Genomic DNA, 23,457 nt, shown 5'->3' on the forward strand with positions numbered 1-23,457 from the left:
GATTCGTTGTCGTTGAGGTCATCTAACGGGAGACCCAGGAAACGAGCTGTTTCGACGGGGTCGGACCATAGCTAGAAGAGTGTTAGATGAGTGGGGTTTGTTGGGCATGCAAAGAGGTGGATAGTGTCATGCGGAGACTCATTGCACGCAGGACATGCGTTTGGTATGTCGGGGTCTATTCTGGATAAGTAGGAGTTTAACCTGCTACAGTATCCATTTCCTTTCGGCAATGGCGGCCTTCGTCCGCGCTTCAAAAAATAACCGTGGTCGGTCCAAAACCGGCGTGTTCATAATTCAATCGCGTCAAATTCCTATCTGCTCTGGCGGCCGCGATTCAAAAAAATAACCCTGGCCGGTCCAAACCGAGGGGTTCACAATTCAATCGCGTCAAACTCCGGGGAAACTTTAGTACAATATACCATCCCACGATCTCAGCGTTAAGAGGGGATGGTTGGATAGAGGAGATTCTCCAGATCACGAATATACATATCAAGATATATCAGTGGGAAATTTATAGTTTTCGAGATATTTACGTTTAAAGTTGAAATTTTCAAATATTTAAGGTACGTATTTTTTCGATTTGATTCAATTATTCACTAACACTTCACTAATTCGTTTTAAACATTTATATTATATTATATGATGCAAAAATAGCTTTAATTCGATATTCAAATCATTCTTCAATTCTATCAATTTTGACAAAAACAAAAGGGTTGTTAAAGTCAAATAACCAGTGTTACCTTATCGAAATCTTTTGTAAATGAACTGAAAGAAATGAAAACAGATTTTTATTCAAATAGAAGAATCCCGAACCTAGAAAAATAGTATAGTAAGAATAATTGGGCGATTGTTCTGCGAAATCTAAATATTATTATTAATATATATTTAAAAAAAAAATGTTTAAGTATAATAACTTACCTTTGGAATTGCTCATTTACTCATTTTTAATCAAAAATTTAATAATAACGATTTGAAGAAATCTTTTAACACAATTCGCACTAAACACGCTTGAATTTTATTTGCCAAATAAGACATAAAAAGCAAATGGAAAAAACGAAACGGTACTTTTCTTCAAAAGTAACAGTAGTAATATCTGTTAGAGAGCATTGATATTAAAGATTATGTTATACCCTCTATTACAATGGTACTTTTTTCTGTAAAACTTCTCTTTGCGTTGGCGGCCTTGGGCCGCGTTTTAATAAAAAAATAACCCTGGTGTGTCCAACATCGGGGTGCACCAAGGTCTTTTCGCGTAGAACTCCTTTTTACTTTGACGGCTTTCGGGCGCGCTTCAAAAAATATAATCCTGGTCAGTCCAACACCGCGGCTTATCATGGGAAGGAAACTAAAAGAGTTATTTTTGTCCATCAACGATTATGGTTCTTACATTTGGGACGTAATCTCTCTTCTTATTAAATTATTCTTCGTTTGCAAAATATATTAGTATGGTAACACTGGTTATATGACATTTACAAGCCTTTTGTTATTGTGAAAATTGAACCATGTTTGCATCATAAAATATAAAATAAATGTTTTAAAACGAATTAGTGAAGTACTAGTGAATATAAAAGTGAAATGTATAAGTGTGTTATTCATTTTAAATCGAAAAATTACGTACTTTAAATAGTTGAAATCATCAACTTTAAACGTAAATATCTCGAAAACTATAAATTTCCCGTAGCTTTATTGATATATATTCTTGATCTGGAGGACCTCCTCTATCCGCTCATACCCATTTTATCTTCGAATTCGTGGGTATTCTAGAGCCGACCTCAACATATTGACATCTACCATTATAACATGCTTAGACTTAGATTATACCATGCTAAACATTAGCAATATGCATTCTCGGTTGGTAAGATTGTTAGCAATACAGATGTCGAGAAATTGTATATTGTCTGTCGAGATGCCCTGTTAATAATTAATGCTAAAGGAGACAGGACGTTATTAAATAAATTCAAGAAATAAAACAAAATTTGGTGTTTATAGATTGTAATAAAAGAATGGCCGAGATTAAATCTATGGAACATTCAACACTTAAGGTTCCGTATGAAGTTTTAAATAAAAGATTTCGAATCGCGCAGAAAAATCTTGATCGTGAATTAGACCAAATACAGAATTCTTCCAGGGATGTTGAAAACCTTATGACAAGTTGTAAGATCTTACCAACTGTTGATGAAGTCGGTGCACTAGTTGGAAATGTTGTCGAGCGTATCCAAATATTGAAGAGGAAGGCAGGGGAAAGTTTACTGGATGAATTAAATGCTGGATTAGTGTGCAAGCGTAAAATACAACATTTAAGGGTGCTAGTTCCGCCAGACTCTGATATATGTTACGACGCATGGCAAGCCTCAATAGACCAGTGGAAAAGAGTATGTATATGAATGGTAAATTTTGTGGTACATGTATAGTTTAATAAATATAATTAGAAATAGAGATAAAATCTTTTGAAATTTTCAACTTAAAATGCAAATATCTCGAAAACCATAAGTTTCCGGCGGATATTTGTATATATTCTTTATCTGGAGAATCTCTTATATTCAACCATACCCCATAAATCGTGAGATGGTATACTAAAGCCAACCCCAAACTCCTTTCCGCACTGGCAGCTTTCGGCCGCGCCCAGGTCGGTTCAACACCGGGGTTTTCATAGTTCTTTTGCACCGAACTCCTCTGGGCAGCGGAAAAAATAAAAATAAATTTAAATGTATCACAATTTTTTATTTATTAATCTATCATATCAAAAAAAAAAATTGTTTTAAAACTTTTGACGAGAAGATTACAAATCTGTGAGCGGAAAGTGATTTTTTTTTTAATAAATATTAGAATAGCATCCCCCAAATTCGGGATTAAATAGAGTATGTGTGGATAGAGCTGGTTCTCCAGGTAAAGAAAATTTATTTATTTATGGTTTTACTTATGGTTTTTTAGATATTTGCATATAAAGTTCAAAAATTAAACTATTAAAAATGCGTGTTTCTTTGATTAATAACGAATGACCATTAGTCAGTATATGTTTTCTTAATATTGAGGACCACCTTTTCCGTACATACCCATTTTAAGGAGATGTTATTCTAAAATTTACCCAAAAGAACTTTAATTCCATATTTAACTTTTGTTAATTTCTTTTTATTCACACAATAACAAAGCGTTGCATTTTAACAAATAATCAGTGTTACCTTATCTACCTATTTTACAAAGGAACCAAAAGAAATAAAGAAAACAGATAATACCCCTATGGCAGGAGGTAAATTAAACATAATTAGTTTTTCACGTGGGATTCATTTCTGTATTGTCGGCCGCGTTTCAACAAATTAACCCTGGTCGGTTCAACATAACCCTGCTTGGCCCAAGACGGGGGTCCTCAATTCTTTCGCATAAAACTCCTGTGGAAACTTAAGTATACCATCCCACGATTTTAGGGTTAAATGGAATATAGTTGGATTGAGATGATTCTCCAGATTAAGAATATATATTATATAAATTATAGCCGCCGAAAAAAAATAGTTTTCAGGAAAATTAAAGAAAAATTAATGCTTTGAATGTACATTTTTGCCCTCTATCATGGTTTGTATTCTTTTACTTATAAAATGCACCAAATTTCAGGAGGTATATTTGCCCATATTTTTTGAAGAGCAGCCTTAACCTCATTTTTGCTATTGACTGTGCGCTCTTGTAACTTTTTCTCCATTTAGACCCACAGGTGTTCAATGGGATTGAAGTCTGGATTCTGAGGAGGATGCCCTTTTTTTCGTTGTACAAGAACGATTCCTTAACCAATCAACCAGAATGCTCTGGGTCGTTATCCTGAATAAAGCAGTAGCTATCATTTAAATTCGGTTTAGCTGGTGAAAGGCAAATTTTTTTTTTTTAATATTACCTAGTAGACCGTTCTTTACATAATTCCTTCAATGAAAACATGGTTACCGACGACAGATCAAAAAGATCAGATCCAAATATATTAAATTTGGGGTCATAGAAAAGTACAGAATTTCTAAATTCGTTATCACGGCGGACATATCCTTTGAAAAATAGTAAACGTTTAGCAACATTTTCCTTCGATAATTGTGGCTAGTTTCGTGGTGTATATAGAATAGAATAGATAATGATTGAGGTATGCACCGCGACCTATGGTCTATTGTGCCCTCCCCTAAGTCACAGAGACTCATCTAGCCCCAGCATATTGATGAACTTCAATATACTGCTAGGTGCTAGTGAAGCGTCTGCAGACTCCATGTCGCAGAACCGGCAGTTTGCAGAGGAGACCAAGCCCATGTTAAATAAAAGCTTGTTAAGCCTGCAATGTCCGGTGTAGAACGCGACCAGTAGCCGAAATTTGTTCCTCGGGAGATTGATTACGGTTTTAAGCCGTCTGAGGTCATAACCACCCCATCAGCAACCTGGCATGGCGCATGCCTTGGAGAAGTTGCCAATGTCTCTCCCTGCCTGCTCTTTCCTCTTTACGGAACTGTTTTTTAATGGTGTGTGGACCAACCGCTATGTACGGTGCTGATCCAACCATTTTTGTGGAGGCTGCAGTGCGAGCCAACTCGTCAGCCAGTTCGTTTCCTGCTATACCCCTGTGACCAGACACCCAGATGAGGTGTATTCTATTGTGACTTGATAGACTGTTCAGCCCAATCTCCTCCGCCGTTTTCGAGCGTCGGTGTACCAATTGATAGCGCAATCCCTTAGCAGTAGGTCCTGCGTGGACTTATTCTATTCCGTTTTACTGCCAAGGGTAACTTTGAACTTCCTAGTGAAGCTTACTGCTTTGGTAATGCTGTCCCTTGGAAGAAGGGCCAGTGGCATTTTGTCACTTAGGGCCTTCATCTGCTGGGACGAGATTACCTTCCCTTTGCCAACCCCTTCTGCTGTCATTTGAAGCATTGTATGTTTGGCCGTCTGTTCGATCACTATATGAAACGGTGTGAGCTCCAGCATTACTTCCAGTGCTGCAGTCGGACACGTACGCATCGCGTCTTACCGAAGTCTGCGATGCTTTGGAAGCCACCGCTCCATACAATAAACAAATAGCATAGACAAATTATAAAATATAAAGAATACACAAAGTGGAAAAAAATACAAACATACATAGATGCACATTGACATACCGTATTTATTGCATATATACATACAAATCCTGCTTATACGTAATAGATAACAATTATAATTGCATTCAAATATTTTATATATTAAATTACATATTTACTTATAACAATAAAGAGACAACGGAAAATACCAATTTTTCTCTTCCGCTTTCGCGCCCTGTATTGCGAATGAATATAAACACAATCCATACAAATATACGGCATAACATTTGCGTTTCTCTTCTTACCCTACACCCGGGTAAACGGCGGCAAAGTGACTAAATTAAATTTATTCAAACAAAAAAAAAATCGGTTTAACAAAAGTAATTCATTTGAGCAATATTCATACATATTTCTTCATTTACAGTTGCATATTACATTCTCAAAGTTCGCATTGGCAAATACTCCTTTTTCTTTGGCAAAAAAACAAGCAGGATTGCATACAAAATAAAAAGCGTACATTCAAAATAAAACCTCAACAAAATCATATCGCAAGTAAATACAGTTTACACGAACAAAAAAAAAAATTATGATTCATTGAAACTTCAAATAAAAAACGAATAATGAATGATAATAAAAATCACAATACACCTGCAGGAGCTACACGCTCAAAACACGTGGCTAAATTAATTTTAGAAAGTGACAGGTTAATAAGATACTGCACTAGATTTTCATCTTCACAGATTCAAGACTGCTCTGAATCGGTACTAGATATCAAAATTAAATATCTCGACAATCTTTGGACACGTCTCCAAGCGGCTCATGACACCATAGTAGAAACAGAGCCATCAAATCTACCACAAAATTTTAAAAATTCAGCTTTCGTCAATTATGAAAACTGCTTAGACCAGTATGAAGCTACAAGCTATGATCTCCGATCAATTGAAGCTAATAAAGGCTATTGTACCTACTCCACATCCGAGAGTAGAGCTGCCACAACTACAAAGTCAAGAGGCAAAGGCAAGTCCATCTCAAGGTGCCCGCATGTGGCACAGAAATATTTCATGGTGTTGAACAATGGCCGTCCTTCTGGAACATGTTTACAGCGGTTTACATAAATCACCCAAAATTATCAAATGCACAAAAATTGTATCACCTCCGATACAAAACAAAAGGTCAAGCAGGCGTAATAGTAAACCAGTTCGCACTAAATGCCGATAATTTTAATTTGGCTTGGGAAGCCCTTAAATCTACATATATAAAAATGAAAGAATATTGGTCGATAAGCGAGTAACGATACTAATGAACTTGCCTAAGATTCAAAAGGAAACAATTGAAGAATTTATAAAACTGCAAACCACTGTTTCTAATTGCTTGTCGGTTGTATTGACACAAAATATTCCCACAGACAGCTGGACCCAATACTGGTAAATATATGCACCGCCGCTTTACCAGAAAAATCGTTACTTTTTTAGGAGCAAGCGTCCCCATCTCGAAAAAAAATATCCAACGTGGCTACAAATGAAAGAATTTTTAATTACCCAATACGAAATCGTAGAAGGGATAGATAAAAAAACAAATGGTCAGAACGAAAACCGTTCAACAAGACTTAAATCGAAGCTTCAATAGACCTCAAGCCAGCAGCAACCACAACTTCATGCGAACTATGTACAGAAGGGCATATGCTCAAATCTTGCGAGAGATTCAAAAAATTTAATATTATCGACCGAAAAAAGTTTGTAAGAACAAAAAGACTTGGTACAAATTCCTTGTCACATGCGTCATAAACGACATAATTCTATGCGTCATTATAACAATTTTTCCAGCTCACCCCCAAACAGCGCAAATATAAAAAGAGCCACGGGTTTAGTTGCAACAGCAAATCCCGAAAATGGCCAAGAAGCACCATGCTGATCAAAGGCATTAAAAACTCAAACGCTACACAGCGAAAAACAAAGTAGGGTACTATTACCCACAGCAGGTGTCTCCATCGAACACCGAGGAGGACTATTTAAACTTAGGGCCGTAATAGACCAAGGATCACAACGATCTTTCATAGCGTCTAGGGCACAAAATAGGCTACAACTGCCAACAAAACAAGCCAACTTTGAAAATAGAGGAATTGATAGAAGAGTAGTTCAAAACTCTAATAAAATCTGCCCCATTACCCTAATTTCCCCCCAAGCGGATAGAAAAATTAAAGCAGAAGCTATAGTCTTACCGCAGCTAACAAATATGCTTCCAATTATCATATAAAAAGTAAGCATTGGGAAAAGATGTCACACCTCAAATAAGCAGATCCCAACTGCAACACCTTCGCTCAAATAGACATTCTATTAGGCAGCAATCTCATACCTCAGTTAATACTCAAGGGTATTGAGAAAATTTTAAATACACTATTGGCACAAACACAATTTTTGGTTGGATCCTAAGTGGACTAGTTATGGAACCAGTTACCACCATGACCACTCAAGTTGAGGAAATCTCAAACGAATACCTCAATTCACAATTAAAGAAATTTTGGGAGTTAGAAGAGCTCCCCCCTATATCAATTACAACTCCAGAAGATCAGTATTGTGAAGACTTTTACAAAGCCACAACTACTAGATCAGATAATGGTCGGTACGTCGTACGACTACCACTAAAACAACAATTTCCCAACACCATCGCCTCAGGTCACTCTCGCACCTCTACAATACAGCAGTTTCAAAGTATGGAGAAAAACCTACTTAAAAAAGGCGAGCTCAAACCAGAATATAATGGTGTGTTGGAAGAATACCTCCATTTAGACCACATGGAGGAAGTAAGTCCATGCGAAAAAATCATCAACGTCAAATACTACTCATTTTACTTGCCGCATCATGCAGTGGTAAAGCCAGACAAAAAAACAACTAAAGTAAGAGTTGTCTTTAATGCTTCAAGATCCACTAGCTCGCGGAACTCCCTAAATGATATCCTATTTACTGGACCCACACTCCAACCAGATTTAGTGCTACTAATTTTACATTTTGCGTTTATTCAAATACGTATTCAACGGAAACGTCGAAAAAATGTACAGACAAATAGTCGTACATAACGACGATTAAGATTTTCAGCGATTTATTTTCCGAAAATCCCCCAATAGTTCCCTACGCGACTATAAATTGAAAACCGTTACCTTTGGCGTCAACTGTGCTCCATATCTAGCCATTCGAACACTGCACGAATTGGCAGAAAACACCAAGTCAGAATTTCCTCTGGCAATTCAGGTGTTTAAAACACAAACGTATGTAGATATCCTGTCTGGAAGTCACAGTCTTCCACAAGCATACGAGTCACTATCACAAGTGGGTCAAGCCCTCAAAACCGCGGGGTTTCCGTTGAAAAAATAACGGCGAACCACCCTAATATCTTAAAGGACATACCAAATTAAAATTTATTATATACTAATTTCCTTAAATTCGAATAGGAAAGTACAACAAAAACTCTGGTGATCCAATGGAATGCGATATGTGACCAGTTTTCATACATTACAGAGTCAATATCGGTATTATCCGCCATAACAAAACGCCAAATTTTATGCTCTGTGGCAAAACTTTTCGACCCCGTACGCCTATTATGATACAAGCGAAAATCCTGATACAAGAATTATGGCTAGACGAAACCAACTGGGACGAACAAGCGAAAAATATTGGCTTAGAAAACTGATCCCAGTTTGCACACAATTTAACAGCAATTTCGCAGATATAAATACCACGTTGAGCGAACTATTCCCTTCTTACCAATTCAAACCAAACTGCTTCCCCGACGCCTCAGAAAATCCATACTGCGCACCAGTTCGAATTGAGCTATGTAGTAGTGCCAAATAAGTATCCACAGTGCACATGTCGATATTCCGATTACGAAATTATTCTAGCCTGATTGGAAAAAACACCCGATGCTTAGTAAACACGTATCCAATTGCACGTACACTCGTCCATGCATTCAGAATAGTTACCCACATTCTCAAATACAATTCAACAATAAAGGTTATCGAACTACAACCACTCCTATTTCCCATATAACACCATTTTAAATTCCATTTGATTCTTTCACTTTCCAGTATGCAAATCAAGCAACAATGATTGTATCGGGGTAAAACTTTGCGTGGATAATGCGTTTAAAGTATGCTTCCTCGTGACCAAAACCCTATAACCAAAACTGTTCAATCCCCTAGGTACTTAATATGTGGACCCCAGTGCCTATAGTTGACTTTTTACCGAAAATATCGATCAACATAAAACATGGCGGCAAGATTCACAAAGAAATCTAAAACGAGTATACCATTTGACTTTGCGAGAGTATAAAATGTTCGGTTACATCCAAACTTAGCCCTCCCTTGTTTTTTTTTTTTGTATATTTTTTTTTTAAGTTATTTTTATTTTATGTGTTTAGACACATTTAATATGTTTTGCCGCTTTTTCACTTTTATGTCATATACATATGTTCGGTCACTCAACTCTCATCTGCATTAATTTATGCACACGTATGTATATATATTAGATTAGATTAGATAAAATAAAGATAGAGGTATGCCCCGCGACCTATGGTCTATTGTGCCCTCCCCTAGGTCACAAAAACTCATCTAGCCCCAGCATATAGACGAAATCCAATATACTACTAGGTGCTAGTGAAGCGATGCGATCCCTGTTTGGAAACTTGGATCCCAGAACCTTAACTCTGCGTCTGCAGACTGCGATGAAGTCCACTAGCAGGTGTTCTGGGGTTTCCGACTCCATGTCACAGAACCGGCAGTTTGCAAAAGAAACTAAGCGCATGTTAAATAAATGCTTGTTGAGCCTGCAATGTCCGGTGTAGAACGCGACAAGTAGCCGGAATTTATTTCTCTGGAGATTGATTACGATTTTAAGCCGTCTGAGGTCATAACCCCCCTTTAGCAACTTGGCATGGCGCATGCCTTCGAGATGTTGCCAATGTCTCTCCCTACCTGCTCTTTCCTCTTTACGGAGCATCTCTTTAATGGTGTGTGGACCAACCGCTACGCACGGTTCTGGTCCTACCATGTTTGGAAAGGCTGCAGAGCGGGCCAACTCGTCAGCCAGTTCATTTCCTGCTATACCCCTGTGACCAGGCACCCAGATGAGGTGCACTCTATTGAGACTTGATAGGCTGTTAAGCCGTTCTATATACTCCTGCACTAGGAGCGATTTGACCTCAAAAGCCGAGATCGCTTTAAATGCTGCCTGACTATGTTGTTGTTGTAACGGTTACCTAGTCCCCGTTTGGGTGATAAATTCCAGATTCGTTGTCGTCGAGGTCATCTAACGGGAGGCCCAGGAAACGAGCTGTTTCGACGGGGTCGGAGCATAGGGAGAAGGGCGTTAGATGAGTGGGGTTTGTTGGGCATGCAAAGAGGTGGTTAGTGTCATGCGGAGACTCATTGCACGCAGGACATGTGTTTGCTATGTTGGGGTCTATTCTGGATAAGTAGGAGTTTAACCTGCTACAGTATCCAGAACGAAGTTGCGCGAGGGTCACTCTGGTTTCGCGAGGCAACTCGAGCTCTACGTCTGCTATGGGTGGTGGTTTGACTCGTATTACGCAATTCACTGAGAGGGAGTCGGTGAAGGTGTTGATGGCTCCACTGTGAATGGCGGTCAGTGCCTGTCTGAAGTCCGTAGCGTCCGAAGTTCGGTCGGCGTACTGCCTAATGTCGTCGACGTTATCAAGGAAAGACCTCTTGATGTTCCTAGGAGGCGGCTCCGCTACAAGCAGGCGACTACAGGGGTGGTTGCTACGCAAACAACCCAGCAGAAACTGCTTGGAGAGGAGTTCGTTGTGTTCCTTAACCGGAAGCATACGGGCATCACTATGTAGGTGTTCGATTGGAGACATCAAGAGGCATCCCGTGATAGTCCGGAGTGCAGTGTTCTGACAGGTCTGAAGCTTTTTCTTCTGCGTGTCACTGCATCCATTCGACCATATTGGGGCTGCATAATTTAGGACCGGCAGGCCGATTGACTTGTATCTTACCAACAACATTTCTTGCATGCAGCTCTATACTTTGGCAGTTATCACGGTCTTGTGAGGAGTGAAGAAGCACAGACTGTCCAATGTGACGCTTAAAATTTTAGGGTTATTAACTGTCGGAATTTTTGTGCCATTGACTGAAATGTTCAGGTCCAGTCTGCCCTCCTTCGGCCAATTTGTGAAGCTTTTTGCTGTGGATTTAGTGGCGGAGAGTGTCAGACTCCTTGAAGAGAAGAAGCGAGAAAGGTCGGAGAGGTAGATGTTTACTTTTGAGCACATGCCATCGATTCCATTGTCCGACGTAAATATCGTGCAGTCATCAGCGTACGAGGTCACGGAAATTCCCGCTGGTGGTTGGGGAGTTTCGAAATGTAGAAATTAAACAGTAGTGGGAAGAGGACTCCGCCCTTTTGAACCCCCTGTTTAATTCTTCTAAGTTTGGAGTTTGGGCCTCGAAACAGTACGGATGAATGCTGACCGCTCAGGTAGTTCATGGTCCACCGCTTCAGCCCTGGAGTGAGCGTTGATTGTTCTAAGTCCTCAAGTAGCGTTGTGTGATTAACTGTGTCAAAAGCTTTTGACAGGTCCAACGCTACGAGGATCGTGCTCTCGCAGGGTGGTTTCTGGTTTAGGCTATGAATTATCTGGGCGTTTATGACGCTAAGTGCTGTGGTGGAGTTGTGCACTTTTCGGAAGCCATGCTGATGGTCTGCTAGACTCAGGTGGTGCGTAAACGTCCGGAGTAGCAAGGCCTCAAGTGTCTCCACTACTGGGGAAAGGAGAGTTATCGGGCGATAGGACTCCCCTTTGTTGGCGGGTTTCCCGGGTTTCAGTAGTGGGACCACTCTTCCGACTTTCCACACATCGAGTATTTGAAGAGTGGACATCGACAAGTTGAGGACCTTGGTGAGGTAGCTTACTCCCGTCGAGCCTTTGATGACACTCTGAACCTCTCCATCGGTGAAAGTAAGTAGTGCGCAGTCTTTTGGCATTTTGCGCAGCCGTCGGGTAACATATCGTTTGGCCTTGTCGGTCGAAGGGTGCAGTGTAAATTGCCGGCTAAAATAGCTCGCGCACTTCTTTGGATCCGAGGAGGTATGGCCATCGAATTGAATTTCAACCCGGTTGTCATGTCTCCTCGGATTAGACAAGGCCTTGACAGTAGTCCAAAGCTTACTTACACCGGTGGAGAGATTGCAGAACTTCAGGTGCTCTATCCATTTTGTCCGCTTATGTTGATTTACCATTTGCCGAATCTCCAAATTGACATCCCTTATTCGGGGATCACAGGGATCAGCATGGCGTAAGGTGTCGCGCTCGTTTGCTAACACAGCTGCTTCGGCTGGGAAATTAGGTCGGAGTTCCGCGATTCTTCCAGCCGGTATGAAGCTAGCAGTAGCAGCAGCGATCACCTTGCGGAATGGGTAGTGCGTTCAAGGTGCTCTCAGTAAATTTTGTGAAGCTGACCCAGTTAGCCTTGTTAAAATTAATGAAGGTGCGGCTGTCCACAGAAATAAAGTCGGGAGGTTTCTCGATCGAGATAATTATAGGCAGATGGTCTGATGCGAGAGTTAGCATAGGTCGCCAGGTTATGCTATATATCAGACCACCGCTATCGATGGTAATATCGAGCGAGCTATTATAGGTGCCCATAATTCTGGTTGGGGATTTTTCTGAACCCAAACACACTGACTTATTGACTTATTCCCGGTCCAAAATTTTTTTTATCAACATATGTGGGTTTCCAATACTAGCCACTATGTCATGAAGCTTTACAACTTTTTATACTCTTGCAACATGTTTATACTTTGTAGCAACAATTTAGTTTTGTTCACCTAACGATTGTTTGTAAAACTAATAGATTTAAATATAGAGTTATACATATTTAGGGTATTCACAAGGTGTCATATCGTCTTATTGTCTTATTTTTTTATGACTGTCATATCGACACTTGTTGTTTCCCATACAAAATTGAAATACGACAAATACAACACGGCGAGGTATGTTTTTTGAGTGTGCTATTCTATCAGCTGTATCTGTATTTTTATTGTTGACGTTTAAGTGTCTTAAATTAATAAATTAAACAAATTTCTTTAATAATATTTTGTTGTTTCTATGGTTGCAATGTGAACTAAAATGCCGCTGTTTCAATATAAAGAAGCTTTAATTTTATTTTGGTCACTTTCTCGTGCCATTTTTGTATTCTTAACTTTTCATTACCAGTTGGTGAAGTGTAGAAATCTTACATAATATGACATACAACAATTAAGGGGTGCTCACAATTGTCGTATTTTTCAAGACTATTGAAATACGACATAAGACGAAGCTTGTGAATTGCCTAATTATATATAAATGGACAGGATGAAGAGAAGAGTTGAACCTCGGGTGACTGTTTGTCCGTCCGCCCCGTATGTGCAAAATGTACCTTGAGTAAAAATTGAGATAGCTGGGTGAAATTTGGTAAACATGTTTCTTGGCATCGTAAAATGGTTGGTGTTGCGGATGGGCGTAATCGGACCATTGCCACGCCCACAGAACGCCATTAATCGAAAAAAAATTGTCATAACTGAGCTCCTCAATAAGACACTTTACTGTTATTTGGTACAACGAATCGCATTAGGGAGTGGCATCTGCAGTTTAAACACTTTAAAAATGGGTGTGGCCTCGCCCTCTAATAGGTTTAATGTGCATATCTCCTAATCCACTAAAGCTATAATAACCAAATTCACTCAGAATAACTATTTTTAGCACCCCTACGGACAATGTGAAAATGGGTGAAATCGTTTGATAACCCCCCTCATATAACGGTTTTGATTAAAACTAGTAAAATTGCAATAACTCATTAATTAAACAAGTCAGAATTTTACAAACAAGTTTGAATTTTATACATAGGATGGTACAATTATGTTTTATAGGAGCCAGTACAAAAATTTTACACTGAGCGTGGCACCGTCTGCCTTTGGATGAAAATCCATATCTTTGGATCTGCTTGACCGATATCAAATTTGGTAAATAACCTTATCTTGACATGCCTATGTTACAGTGCAAAAATGGGCGAAATCGGATTAAAATCACTCCTACTTCCCAAATAATACACATTTTTTTTAAATTCCATCTAATTTATTGACTTTCTAGTATCATATACAAATCAAGCACTACTGAATATATTGAAATAAAACTTTGCAAAAAGACGGCCGTCCAGATATGCCATCTCAAGTCTAAAAATTGTCTAAACCGTGCCATACCTGTTGAAGCCCCACATACCGAAAATGCAAACCGCAGTGTCAATGGTTGACTTTTTACCGCAATTATCGTTCAATGTGTTCAATATATAATTGAAATTTGGATGGTATCCTTTCCTGATAATATTATCTCGTGAATGTCAAAAATGGGTTGAATCGAGTCAATACTTCCCTTAGCCCCATATACACATATACATAATATAAAGATTTTTGTACTTTCGGGTGACTATACTGCATATATCGGCCAATATGTAAGATTAAGAGAGCGTGTTTTACTAATAACAGTGCGTCGTTGGGCTTAAAATGGATAAAATTGGGTTAAAACTTGACCTAGCTCCCTTATAACTAAAATCTGGATTTTCGAACATACGGCTGACTTTACTCCATATGATTGGTAATGGTATGTGAGGTACTTTAATGAAATCCTGGAAGCATTTTATTAGTCTGTGGTATTTGCAAAAATGTATAAAATCAGGTCAATACAAAATATAGTAGTAAAACTAAGTCTAAGTTAATGGCCTTCAATATAAGTAAAGAAAATACCCAATATGATTCTAATTTATTCACGATTTTATCAAATAATGTATGTATAACTCTTTCGCAACATTTTTTAATATAAAGTTTTGCTAGGGAATTTACTCCGAGCAACTTTACTTTCGGCCGGGGCGTAAAATTTTTTTTTCGGCGTTCCACTACCATCAAGTCTTTCAATAGTGATCTCGGCCTATGAAATTCAATCGCTACTAGTGGAGGAGTGCATAGGAAGGCTGAACCGCCTATCACCTTGCAACCGTGTGCACCTGATCTGAGTGCTGGGACATAAAGGGCTAGCCGGTAACGAGTTGGCAGATGAACTCGCACGCTCTGCTGCTGCTTCTTGGATGATAGGGCCAGAACCATGCATTGCGGTGGGCCCCCATATAACAAAGGAGCTGCTCCGCACGGAGGAGAGAACGAGCAGAGATAGTCACTGGCAACAAGCAAAAGGGATGCTTCATGCTAAACTGCTACTGGAAGGTAGCAATAGTAGTACAATCTAATCTAGCCAGGTTCAGAGCTATGATAAACCTTCCCAGAGACAAACTCTGGCTCCTTGTCGCGCTCTACACTGGGCTCTGCAGGCAGAGAAGAGAGATCTGTCTAACATGGGCATAGCTTCTTGTGGAAACTGCCGGTTCTGAAACATGGGGCTGGAAACACCAGAATACCTGATTCTAGATTACACCGCAATTTGTAGACGCACGCTCAAGATCCTCGGTTCCATTTATGTGGACAGGGATCACATTGCCTTAATAGCACCCGGCGAGTTTCTGAAGTTTGTCAGGGTGCTGGGACTTCGGGAATGCATATGATGGAGGAGAGGGCACAATAGATCCTAGGTTGCAGTGCAAAACCTCATATTAATCTATCTAAGCCTTTCAAATCCACCAGTCGATTTGCTTTAAGCAATAATTTACTGAACAGTAGTATGTGTTTTTTTTTTTAAATATTGTCTACTTCGAGAGTACTTTTGTTCTCTTGACAAATTTGTTTACCTGAGCTTGTAAATCTTGAGATGTTTGTTTATTTACACTTTTTTCTTTTAAAAGCTACAACCGCACAAAATTATTTCGCTTACCAAATAAAACATTTTAACCATACGCAAATTACACCAGACAAAAATAACGGTACCTATTTGGTAACTGCATTTAACGTGGTGCCACCGTAAGTGTAACATACACGTTATTTTTAATTTGGCTGCTCAAAAATTAGATATTTAAATTTTTTACCATCGTTAACATCAAAATTGATTTTTTGTTAAAATGTTTATAAAAATACGAAAAATACATGATTATATTATTTTCTTTGCTCACAAAAATTGCGCATTTTTTCTGCCCTATTCCCGGGCTGTCAAAGTTGCGTGTTCTCATCTTCTTCTAACCTGAAAAAGTGCAACATTTTCTGCCCTTCTCTAATCGTAAGAGTGAGAGTTGCCAAGGCGAGATTTATTTTTCGTTTTTAAATATTATTATATATTTAATTATAATGAATCGATCAGTTTTGTTAAGCTTTTTTCTTTTTGTCATGTAAAAGATTGAACATTTATATAATCTCTTCTCTATCCTTAAATACTCAGTTTAACCCCTATACTATTAAAAATCCCAGCCAAAATTACTGCTCATTGGCCCGCACTGGTCCGCTGCTTCAGTCTAGTGATCAACAAAGGACCTAAGGTCTAAAGGAGCTTAAATCCAATCCTCGTGCGAGAACCAATCTGCGAGTGGAGTAGCCATCAAAGGACCTTTACGCTCCCAAGGAGCTCAACTAGGCAGCATGACTCCTAGTCTTATCAAGAAACCAAGTTACACAGCGGCTCAGATATTTTCTGAACCCAAACACACTGACTTATTGACTTATTCCCGGTCCAAAATTTTTTTTATCAACATATGTGGGTTTGCAATACTAGCCACTATGTCATGAAGCTTTACAACTTTTTATACTCTTGCAACATGTTTATACTTTGTAGCAACAATTTAGTTTTGTTCACCTAACGATTGTTTGTATCACCTAAAACTAATAGATTTAAATATAGAGTTATACATACTTAGGGTATTCACAAGATGTCATATCGTCGTATTGTCTTATTTTTTTATGACTGTCATATCGACACTTGTTGTTTCCCATACAAAATTGAAATACGACAAATACAACACGGCGAGGTATGTTTTTTGAGTGTGCTATTCTATCAGCTGTATCTGTATTTTTATTGTTGACGTTTAAGTGTCTTAAATTAATAAATTAAACAAATTTTTTAAAATTTCTTTAATAATAATTTGTTGTTTCTATGGTTGCAATGTGAACCAAAATGCCGCTGTTTCAATATAAAGAAGCTTTAATTTTATTTTGGTCACTTTCTCGTGCCATTTTTGTATTCTTAATTTTTCATTACCAGTTGGTGAAGTGTAGAAATATTACATAATATGACATACAACAATTAAGGGGTGCTCACAATTGTCGTATTTTTTAAGACTATTGAAATGAGACATAAGACGAAGCTTGTGAATTGCCTAATTATATATAAATGGACAGGATGAAGAGAAGAGTTGAACCTCGGGTGACTGTTTGTCCGTCCGTCCCGTATGTGCAAAATGTACCTTGAGTAAAAATTGAGATAGCTGGGTGAAACTTGGTAAACATGTTTCTTGGCACCGTAAAATGGTTGGTGTTGCGGATGGGCGTAATCGGACCATTGCCACGCCCACAGAACGCCATTAATCGAAAAAAAATTGTCATAACTGAGCTCCTCAATAAGATACTTTACTGTTATTTGGTACAACGAATCGCATTAGGGAGGGGCATCTGCAGTTTAAACACTTTTTAAAAATGGGTGTGGCCTCGCCCTCTAATAGGTTTAATGTGCATATCTCCTAAACCACTAAAGCTATAATAACCAAATTCACTCAGAATAACTATTTTTAGCACCCCTACGGACAATGTGAAAATGGGTGAAATCGTTTGATAACCCCCCTCATATAACGGTTTTGATTAAAACTAGTAAAATTGCAATAACTCATTAATTAAACAAGTCCGAATTTTACAAACAAGTTTGAATTTTACACATAGGATGGTACAATTATGTTTTATAAGAGCCAATACAAAAATTTTACACTGAGCGTGGCACCGTCTGTCTTTGGGTGAAAATCCATATCTTGGGATCTGCTTGACCGATATCAAATTTGGTAAATAACCTTATCTTGACATTCCTATGTTATAGTGCAAAAATGGGCGAAATCGGATTAAAATCACTCCTACTTCCCAAATAATACACAGTTTTTTTTAATTCCATCTGATTTTTTGACTTTCTAGTATCATATACAAATCAAGCACCACTGAATATATTGAAATAAAACTTTGCAAAAAGACGGCCGTCCAGATATGCCATCTCAAGTCTAAAAATTGTCTAAACCGTGCCATAACTGCCCCACATACCGAAAATGCGAACCGCAGTGTTAATGGTTGACTTTTTACCGCAATCATTGTTAAATGTGTTCAATATATAATTGAAATTTGGATGGTATCCTTTCCTGATAATATTATCTCTGAATGCCAAAAATGGGTTGAATCGAGTCAATACTTCCCTTAGCCCCATATACACATATACATAATATAAAGATTTTTGTACTTTCGGGTGACTATACCGCATATATCGGCCAATATGTAAGATTGAGAGAGCGTGTTTTACTAATAACAGTGTATCGTTGGGCTTAAAATAGATAAAATTGGACTAAAACTTGACCTACCTCCTAGCTAACTAAAATCGGGATTTTCGAACATACGGCTGACTTTACTCCATATGATTGGTAGTGGTATGTGAGGTACTTTAATGAAATCCTGGAAGCATTTTATTAGTCTGTGGTATTTGCAAAAATGTATAAAATCAGGTCAATACAAAATATAGTAGTAAAACTAAGTCTAAGTTAATGGCCTTCAATATAAGTCAAGAAAATACCCAATATGATTCTAATTTATTTACGATTTTATCAAATAATGTATGTATAACTCTTTCGCAACATTTTTTAATATAAAGTTTTGCTAGGGAATTTACTCCGAGCAACTTTACTTTCGGCCGGCGCGTAAAATTTATTTTCGGCGTTCCATTACCATCAAGTCTTTCAATAGTGATCTCGGCCTATGAGATTCAATCGCTCCTAGTGGAGGAGTGCATAGGAAGGCTGAACCGCCTATCAGCTTGCAACCGTGTACAGCTGATCTGGGTGCTGGGGTATAAAGGGCTAGCCGGTAACGAGTTGGCAGATGAGCTCCCACGCTCTGCTGCTGCTTTTTGGATGATGGGGCCAGAACCATGCATTGCGGTGGGCCCCCATATAATAAAGGAGCTGCTCCGCATGGAGGAGAGAACGAGCAGAGATATTCACTGGCAACAAGCAAGAGGGATGCTTCATGCTAAACTGCTACTGGAAGGGTACAATCTAATCTAGCCAGGTTCAGAGCTATGATAAACCTTCCCAGAGACAAACTCTGGCTCCTTGTCGCGCTCTACACTGGGCTCTGCAGGCTCAAGAAAGATCTGTCTAACATGGGCATAGCTTCTTGTGGAAACTGCCGGTTCTGAAACATGGGGCTGGAAACACCAGAACACCTGATTCTAGATTACACCGCAATTTTTAAGGCTCAAGGTCCTCGGTTCCATTTATGTGGACAGGGATCACATTGCCTTAATAGCACCCGGCGAGTTTCTGAAGTTTGTCAGGGTGCTGGGACTTTGGGAATGCATATGATGGAGGAGAGGGCACAATCTATCTATATATCTATCTAAGCCTTTCAAATCCACCAGTCGGTTTGAATTAAGCAATAATGTACTGAACAGTAGTATGTGTTTTTTTTTTGAAAATATTGTCTATTTCGGAAGTACTTTTGTTCTCTTGCCAAATTTGTTTACCTGAGCTTGTAAATCTTGAGATGTTTGTTTATTTACACTTTTTTCTTTTAAAAACTACAACCGCACAAAATTAGTTCGCTTACCAAATAAAACATTTTAACCATACGCAAATTACACCAGACAAAAATAACGGTACCTATTTGGTAACTGCATTTAACGTGGTGCCAACGTAAGTGTAACATACACGTTATTTTTTTTGGCAGCTATTTAGTTAGTCCTACCTATACCAAAATTAGTTTCCAATTGTTTTAACATGATTCAAACAAATAAAGAGGATATGCCCAAAAAAAACTTTAATGTATGTACATCTAACATAGTTACGTCATTTGATATTCATATATGTAAATATAATATATATAATAAATTTTTTTTAAACAAAACTTTGCCAATGTCCGTCAGTTCTTGAGTGTAATTTAATTTGTAGACGCCAATTATTTTGTGAACATCCTTGTTGTACTCGCAATTAGATGGAGCACCCTCACTTAAATCAATAATCTTATTTTCATGCCTAAGATAATTCATTAATCCAAATCGTACAATTTTTCTGAAATTGTTTACAAACCTGTACACTTTGTTTTTACAATTTTGCAGCTCGTGCGTTGCCAGCGAAGATCCATGTTTATTTGAGAGCTGCGTGCATAATTTGGTATAAATATGGCTATTCCACTTAAATTATTTGTTTGATAGTCGCGTTTCCAAAGTATTTTTTCCAATTTTTGTTTATTGATTTTTACTTTTATTTTGAAGATTACTTTCTGCACACTGGCTTATAGCAAAGGTCTATGCTTGAAAAATGCTCGGAAAATATCCAATGGGTATGGAAAGTTTGATGTGCGGTCCTGCAATACCTTCACCAATGCCTTCCGATGTTTTCGAGTCAGTGTATCACTGAATTGTGCTGCAAGTTAGTAGTATGTCCAGCGTGGTATCACTCCAGTCAGCCTTACTGGGCTTTTAGGTCTCACATAATGGTATACAGCCACCTGATGATGGTTGGTATTTTAATTAATTAACCCAACCGTATTACACCATCCCTATGCTATTGTAACAATGTTGTCGGCGTACTATTGACACCGAAGGAGCTCATCTACTACGAGACTCCATAGTAGGAGAGGTAGTACTCCGCCCTGTAAGCAACCTCTCGTAGTACCGCGCCGAACCTTGCTCTCCCCCACAGTGGTTTCAGCAATCCTAGTACGTCTTCATTTATTTAATTTGTATGTGGCTGATTTCTCTTTTGCCTCTTAGAATCTGGATGTTTCTGTGGCGTCATTTGACACATTTGATTCCCGCTTCTGCGTCTAGCGATGGACGCGGAATTCGCTCTTGCTCGTCTCTTTGCAGCCGGAGATGGGTTTCTGCCCCTGCAACTGCTCAGATAGAGCTTCTCTAACATCTGGGGATTTACCGTCCCGAAGGTATAAGGTACTATTTCAGAGTAGCACCGCTTATGCCTACCCTGCGAGGATATCAGCTGAGCCTGCTTGAAGGGGTTGTTGTGGGGTCCGCGTCACCTGCAATTTCCACACTGCAAGAGGGCATAGCATCATCTCCTCGATCATGCTCCTCAAACAGTGCGCGCTCCCCTGGCGAAAGAGCGTCTAGGAAACTTAACTTACGCCCTCACCTGCAGCGGACGTGTTGCAGTCTGTTGTTCCTGTTTTTGGTTGTTGTTGTTCTTGGTTTTGTTTTGGTGTAGTCATCCTGTTACGAGTCCCTTAACACAGTTGGGAAGGTAGAACCCCCTGGATTAGGTGGTGGCAGCTCTTGGTCATCGTACTCATCCGGCCCTTTGCAACCCGTCTGAGGAGTGTAGAGGACCACTCACACCGGTTGGGGGGACCGAATTACGTTGCGATTAGTCCCCTACACCACGTCAACGTTCCTGCCGATGGCAAGAGTTGTATATTATCCTATACACTAATTTCCTGGTGCGCTTCCTGTACACTTGTACATATGTATGCATGTATGTACAAATTCGTTTATTTGGTTTTTATATAGGTCTATGATTTCTTAAGGGCGGTGGGCAAAAACTGATATAGATAAACGTATACGTGTGAATTTGCATCGCTCTTTAACACATCAGTACTCGGAAATATACCTATGCTGAGTCGTTGCTGACCATAAGTCTATCAAAGTTGAAATTTTTCTGATGTGAATGTAATGCTGGTATTCAACTTGTCACGGTTGTTTCATGTATCTAATTGTCAGAATTGTGAATTAGTGACTCTGTTAGTCTGGACGCATCATTATGGTATTCAGCCAGATACAGTCTCAAAAATATTCAACAAATAGTGTGGAGAAAAGAAGCGCACACAATCAGCTGTTAGCTTATGCTGATTAGAGATGAGTGAAAAAACACATCATATTGATTGCATGCAATTAGTTTTTTTATACTCTCGCAACCTGTTGCTACAGAGTATAATAGTTTTGTTCACCTAACGGTTGTTTGTATCACCTAAAACTAATCGAGTTAGATATAGGGTTATATATATATAAATGATCAGGATGAAGAGACAAGTTGAAATCCGGGTGACTGTCTGTCCGTCCGTGCAAGCTGTAACTTGAGTAAAAATTGAGATATCTTTATGAAACTTGGTAGACATGTTTCTTGGTACCGTGAGACGGTTGGTATTTCAGATGGGCGTAATCGGACCACTGCCACGCCCACAAAACGCCATTAATCAAAAACAAATAAATTGCCATAACTAAGCTCCGCAATAAGATAGAAGACTGTTATTTGGTACACAGGATCACATTAGGGAGGGACATCTGCAGTTAAAAATTTGTTTTTAAAAGTGTCCCGCCTCTAATAGGTTTAATGTGCATATCTCCTAAACCGCTAACGCTATAATAACAAAATTCACTGGAAGCAAATGTTTTTAGAACCTCTCCCTACAGTGTGAAAATAGTTGAAATCGGGTGGCAACTCCGCTCACTCCCCATATAACGGTACTGTTAAAAACTACTAAAAGCGCGATAAATCAAGCACTAATCACGCCAGAGACATTAAATTTTATCTCTGGGATGGTATGAGATGACTTTATAGGAACCGCGTTCAAAATTAGACAGTGGGCGTGGCACAGCCCACTTTTAGGTGAAAACCCATATCTTGGAATCTGCTTAACCGATTTCAACCAAATTCGGTGCATAACGTTATTTTCATATTTCTATGTTATATTGCGAAATTGGGCTAAATCGGACTACAACCACGCCTATTTCCCATATAACACCATTTTCAATTCCATCTGATTCTTTCACTTTCCACTATGCATATCAAGCAACAATGATTATATCGAGGTAAAACTTTGCGTGAATAATACGTTTAATGTATGCCACCTTGTGACCAAAAATTGTCTAAATCGAACCAAAACTGTTCAAGCCCCTAAGTACTAAATATGTGGACCCCAGTGCCTATAGTTGACCTTCTACCGAAAATATCAGCCAATCCACAAAGAAATCTCAAACGAGTATACCATTTGACTTTGCGAGAGTATAAAATGTTCGGTTACATCCGAACTTAGCCCTTCCTTACTTGTTTAAATTAATTTTCAGCAGCAAAATTTTTTGTAAATAATTGAAAAACAATACTGAAATAGTTTATAATAAATGCGTAATAACTTGTATGTATTTTATCCAAAAGTTAAAATGAAAAATTTGAACAAAACAACAATCGATTAATACAAATCATCAATCGCGCTTGATGGGTTTGCTGATATACTAACCATTGGCACAG

The 23,457-nt window shown here is 38.7% G+C and overlaps 1 protein-coding gene across 6 annotated transcripts in view; it reads left to right on the forward strand.

The window, feature by feature from the left end:
* Positions 1 to 1,899: 1,899 nt before the first annotated feature.
* Kaz (E3 ubiquitin-protein transferase Katazuke) overlaps positions 1,900 to 23,457 on the forward strand; it is a 249,580-nt gene continuing 228,022 nt past the window's right edge. For 4 of the 6 annotated variants that reach the window (XR_011397909.1, XM_070112926.1, XM_070112927.1 and 1 more), the window contains exon 1: positions 1,900 to 2,372. Coding sequence is in view for 4 of the 6 variants with exons in the window: in XM_070112926.1 (XP_069969027.1) it covers positions 2,004 to 2,372 (369 nt within the window). In the remaining 2 variants the exon portion in view is untranslated. The remainder of the gene's footprint in view (positions 2,373 to 23,457) is intronic. The other 2 variants (XR_011397910.1, XM_036359717.2) reach the window with 2 other exon arrangements.

Source organism: Bactrocera oleae, chromosome 2, assembly GCF_042242935.1.
Source record: "Bactrocera oleae isolate idBacOlea1 chromosome 2, idBacOlea1, whole genome shotgun sequence".
Classification (NCBI taxonomy): Eukaryota; Metazoa; Arthropoda; class Insecta; order Diptera; family Tephritidae; genus Bactrocera; species Bactrocera oleae.